Source organism: Limulus polyphemus, unplaced genomic scaffold (assembly GCF_000517525.1).
Source record: "Limulus polyphemus unplaced genomic scaffold, Limulus_polyphemus-2.1.2 Scaffold6840, whole genome shotgun sequence".
Taxonomy (NCBI): domain Eukaryota; kingdom Metazoa; phylum Arthropoda; class Merostomata; order Xiphosura; family Limulidae; genus Limulus; species Limulus polyphemus.
Window position 1 is genome coordinate 39,929 of NW_013672450.1, and position 5,347 is coordinate 45,275.

At 39.4% G+C, this 5,347-nt stretch overlaps 1 protein-coding gene across 1 annotated transcript in view; it reads right to left on the reverse strand.

Annotated features, from left to right (window-relative positions):
* LOC106474115 (T-box transcription factor TBX3-like) overlaps positions 1 to 3,785 on the reverse strand; it is a 35,278-nt gene extending 31,493 nt beyond the window's left edge. The window contains exon 1 of the mRNA XM_013934806.2: positions 2,473 to 3,785. Within this exon, the coding sequence (XP_013790260.1) occupies positions 2,473 to 2,840 (368 nt within the window). The 5' untranslated portion in view covers positions 2,841 to 3,785. The remainder of the gene's footprint in view (positions 1 to 2,472) is intronic.
* Positions 3,786 to 5,347: the final 1,562 nt, after the last annotated feature.

Below are 5,347 nucleotides of genomic sequence, written 5' to 3' on the forward strand. Positions count from 1 at the left end.
TATATATATATACAGTATTTACTAGTGTGTTCAGGGTTAAGTTTTGTAGTTGTGACTGAGTTTTTATATGTGGATGTAAGTACAGGAGTGTTATGAAACGTTCTGTTTGTTTGAACTTTATCACAGTATTTACTTGTGTCTTCAGGGTTAAGTTTTGTAGTTGTGACTGAGTTTTTATATGTTGATGTAAGTACAGGAGTGTTATGAAACGTTCTGTTTGTTTGAACTTTATCACAGTATTTACTAGTGTCTTCAGGGATAAGTTTTGTAGTTGTGACTGAGTTTTTATATGTTGATGTAAGTACAGGAGTGTTATGAAACGTTCTGTTGTTTTTTTTACCTTTATCACAGTATTTACTAGTGACTCCAGGGTTAAGTGTTATAGCTCTGACTGAATTTTTATGCCTGGATGGTAGTACATGGAGTGTCATGAAACGTTCTGTTTTTTAACTTTATCACAATATTCAGTAAACAATGATAAAAGTATTGTTTTATGTTTCTGTTTCCTCCACATTTAGTCATGAATATAAGCAAACCTGTCGGATTACACTTTATACAGAAATAAACAAAAAGTGTGGCATTGACATAACTAACCCTAACATATATAACCTATGATTTAAAAACGAGCATTTCCTCCAGTCGAACGTGATACAGGTCAGCAAGATACAGGAAATAATTGGCCTGTTAAATACTGAGTTGAACTGAACGTGGGATGACGTAGTGAAGGGTAATATTAACAACTGTTGCCTGTTTTGAAGAAAGAAGTTAAAATTCGCGAGTTTAATTTTTAGATTATTTAATTCGTTGCATAAATACAGTTTGCACAATCGATACGGAGTGACGTCAGAAATACTGCCCCTACCACAGGGAAAGGTTTATTTTCGTTTTGTTTTGTTAAAGTTAGAAATCATTACGTCATATATATGTGTTTCCTTGTCAGTAAAAGGTCGGGTGTGGCCTTGTGGTTAGCCTGTCCATTTTATGAATTCCACGGTTCGTGGTTCGCGTTTCGTTGCCGCAGAAACACGCCTCGTCCTGTGGGGCCGTGAGTGCGTTATACTAGTGACGAGCTAATCCCACTTTGGGGCGGTGGGTGTTATCGACTAAGTGCCTCCTAGGTAGTTTATCGGTTCCAAATGAGGGGCTGATATGCACAGATAGCCCTTGTACAGCTTCGTGCCAAGTTTGAAATTCAATGCTTTATTCTAGCGCTATGGTTAACGATGAATCGCACAAATGAAGGATTGTTCGTGGGTTATTGATAATTAACTCGAGTTTCTCTGTAATTAACTCGTGTACTACCCTTCTGTCCTGGTGAGAAAGCTAGCTAATAAGACCTGTTATTAACTCAGTCTTTCTGCAGTGGCTAATGTCGCCATTTTTAACTGTGGCTCGTCGGGAGGTTCGCATACAGTACAACTATCCGTTCTGTACAACAATTCATTCAATAGAACAATCCGTTCTGCAAGACAGGTTAAAGGTGTTTTTTTTTCTGATAATTTTTAAGGTCGCCCTTAAAAAAATCTAAAAACGTAGTTGGACATCAAGAAGAATTTACACCACCTGTCGCCATCTTTTATTCTTTACTCAGTTACTCTGGATCCAATCATTCACAGAAACAGAATTCAAAGTGGTTTTTCAGAAAGTTCTCATTTTTTAACGCGTGTATTCACTTCCAGCTATTTCATTCTTCATGCATTTTGTATTTTCGCAAGTCATAACTCGCGATTAAAGCCAAATGTAGGCCAAGATAAATGGTGTCGCCTACCATTTTACATGTTACGTTTGATCGTAAATCTAATAAATCCGTTCTGTACAACAATTCATTCAATTGTACTGAATGAATTGTTATACAGAACGGATAATTGTACTGAATGAATTGTTGTACAGAACGGATTGTTCTATTGAATGAATTGTTGTACAGAACGGATCGTTAACAAGAATTAGAACAACAACTGAGTGTATTATTATAAGGAAGAACAGTATATTATATTCACATGTCATAAGACATTAGTATTAGGCCTATTACATCTTTAAACAATACATTCTATATCTAGTTCCTAAGAGATTTTCAAGAATTATATAAATTTATAATACGAGTATCCCGAACACTCTATGTTTGTCACATCTATTGCTGACATGCGTTTCGCTCGGTTCAGATCTTTTCAGGAATAATAAACGAGTAGTTTACTCATTATTTGGTTAATTTTCCAATTCTGATCTATGTAGGTAGCTTTATTTTATCACAAGTTAATGGCCATTGTATGTTTTAGAATAAAATTTGTTAAATGAATTAAGTACAGATAAATAACAAATGCTGTGAAGGGGGCACCTTTCCTTGCCCTGAAAAAAATATAAACCTCGTGTATACGTTTCTTTACACACGTACACATATGTATTATATTGTTATAATGAAAACTGTTTACACAACATGAATACTTATTGTCGGATAGCAACAATATTGGATCCTACCTGCCAGTTTTTGTGATGACCATCTCAGTTCCTAGGGCATGGAACTCTTCCCAAAGTTCCTTGGATTCTAGGTTAACTTTAGGGTCATCTTGTATCCCGTCTTCTTCGGGCTCCAAGGTCCTTAGTTGTCGGAGATGACGGCCCTGGCTAAGCACGTCGTCGGCTGTCATGTACGGCGGAGCTCCTGGCAGAGAAGCCGGCAGTTTGGGGAATGGAGCCGTCGGATACGGATGTGGAAGAGGTAGCGGGAAATAGTGAGGCTGAGTCAACACCGTGTTGACGCTAAAGTCCGGTGGATGGCGGCTCGGGGTCAGGAGGAACGGGTGATAAGCCATCCCCTGGGCCAGCTCGGAAGGTTCGAAGCGCATGGAGACGCGGCTGGCGACAGGGGAGCACGACGCGCAGGTGGAGTGCCAGGGATGAGCCAGTGACGCACGCGGCAAGAAGGCGCGAGGCCCAGGGCCGCGCTGCCAGCACGGACACTCGTGGCGTGATATCGCACACACTAACCTAAAAATTCGATTTCAGTCGAGTTGTTCGGTTTCAGATGTGTGAAATCCGGGCAGCCAGCTACAGACTCTATAAACTCTTCCAAACTAAGATCACTAACGATTGGTTATTTCAAAGATATCGACCAATCAGAAGGCCTCTTCTAGAACTTGGCGCTCTTTCTCTGTGTTTGATAAAGTGTAGCTGGGGCATTGATCTACAATGACGACGACTTTGAGTTATATTGTGCTTATAGAAGAATCACATTAGCTGAGTTTAGCAAGAAATAATAATACTCTCTCCAAAATGCCTATCCAGAAGCACAGCTTGACGATAATATGTTAAAACGGATCTTGAAAGGACGTCGTAAAAATCGTCATTTGTTCCTCTATATCCTTGACCTGTTATTAATAGAATATGACGTTCGTTATGAGGCTTCTTGCTTTATACATTAAACCCTGTGTCTTCCGTTCACGGAATAGTTTTAAACCGATGGTTATGGATGCCGCTCTTAGCCCAAAACCCAGCGTGAAAATGACGGGAGAACCATCTAAAGTGATTAGGTATTCTCGCGTTGCTCCCGGTGTGCAGGCACGAGGTATTTTGGCGCCAGAAGCGTGACGTCGCTTCTTAGCTTGGTGTTGAGCAGCGACAGTCAGTCAGTGGAACGTTCGCTCACCCTGGAAACTGAATAATGATATGCAGTTAGATCTACCAATCGTCACCTTGGGCGTTGAATAACGGGGTTTACCGTCACCTCACGCTCTTAACGTAAGTTCAGGGAAAATATCTGGAGTTTTCAATCTTAGGTCCACTCGCACAGTTCTGTTTTATTCAACAACAACAACAACAAAAAACTCTACATATATCTATGTTGTTGTTTTTCTTATTTTTAGAAGATCTGTTTTTAAAATGTACGAAAGCCAACACCAAAGTTGCAAGTGCTCTCGCCAGAGGGGGCGGGACTAACAAAACCCGCCTTACAGAGAAGCGAAAAGCAGCAGTTCCGGCTGCAAGATTTGCACCCAACCGGAAGTCGTCTGCCTTGCTGTCTGAATAAATGACGTCAGAAAAAGAGCGCGGATACAGCGCCGCCTTGCTTGCCAGTTGCGAGAGTGATTATCGTTGACCAGCGTGTATAGCCTTTCCCTTCTATGTACTTAGAGTTGATAAGAAAATGGGCCTGGTGAATTTAAACCCATCATTAGGAAGAGGACTGTCTGATTTGAGGACTGTTAATGCCCATAATTTACTCTTCGAAAGGCAAACAACATAAAAGCCATGGATAGACCTTGAACTTGTCTATGGTAATGTAAGGCCAAATGCAAACCAGTATACTTCACCGATAATTAATAAGCATTGGCAGAACTTTGTTGGGGAAAACCTCCAGATGTCGCTGCCAGGCTGAACACAACAATAAGTGAGTAAAATGCTATTGATTTTTGTGTCCACTTTGTTTCAGAGTGAGGAAAAAAAAAACTCTCTTTGTTTTAGGTAAAGGTGTTCCATAAGCTTCCTTTACGTATGTATTTATTGATTATTATCAAAATTTGATGCACAGAGCTTCAGTGTAAAGCGGCCTATTCTCGAAAGTATTGTTAATTGCGGTATCAATTTGGTTGAAAGAATTGGAAAAAAATATACAGAACAAAATTAGGTTTGATGGTGCTGCCATCTGTCTTATTCATTTTACAATTATATTGACAAAGAGCGCCCTATTTATGATGAATAAATACGGTATGTGTAGGTCGTAGAAGCTAGAAGACGTATTTGTGTTACTAACAAAACAAAATATACTGTATGTTTGGTAGACTATAAAATATTACTCAGTTAGTATGCGTATGGTACTTTTCGTATAATTTGGACAACTAAATCATAATGAGGGTCGTTACTCTTTCCTGGGACTTCCAACCATTCGGCCAAATAGAGAATTTTTTTTTTCTCTCAAAAGAACGAAGGTTAATCTTGTATTTTATCTTAAAATGTTTATGTTGTTTATATAATCTGAAAATAATATTTGAGCATTCCAAAATATACTTACTGTTATCTTAAGCTATTATAGTCAGTTAATTGTTTCTTTTGCCTTGTTTTCGGATATTCTTACAAAGCTAGTCGGCATTAACCGAGGGAGGCACCTAGTCAACGGCACCCACTGCCAGCTCTAGGGCTTTCCTTGTCTGACCGAATATGGTGACCTTTATTACGCACCCATGGCACCAGAGAGAGGAGTACGATTTTTGTATATATATATGTATTTTTGTTGTTGTGGTGGTGATTGTAACGGGCTGCGATTGATATACCCGCAGATCCAAAGTTCGGCACACTAACTACTAGGCCACGCTCAGCTCTGCAGTTTATTGTAAGACAGAAAAAAGAAAGAAAAAAA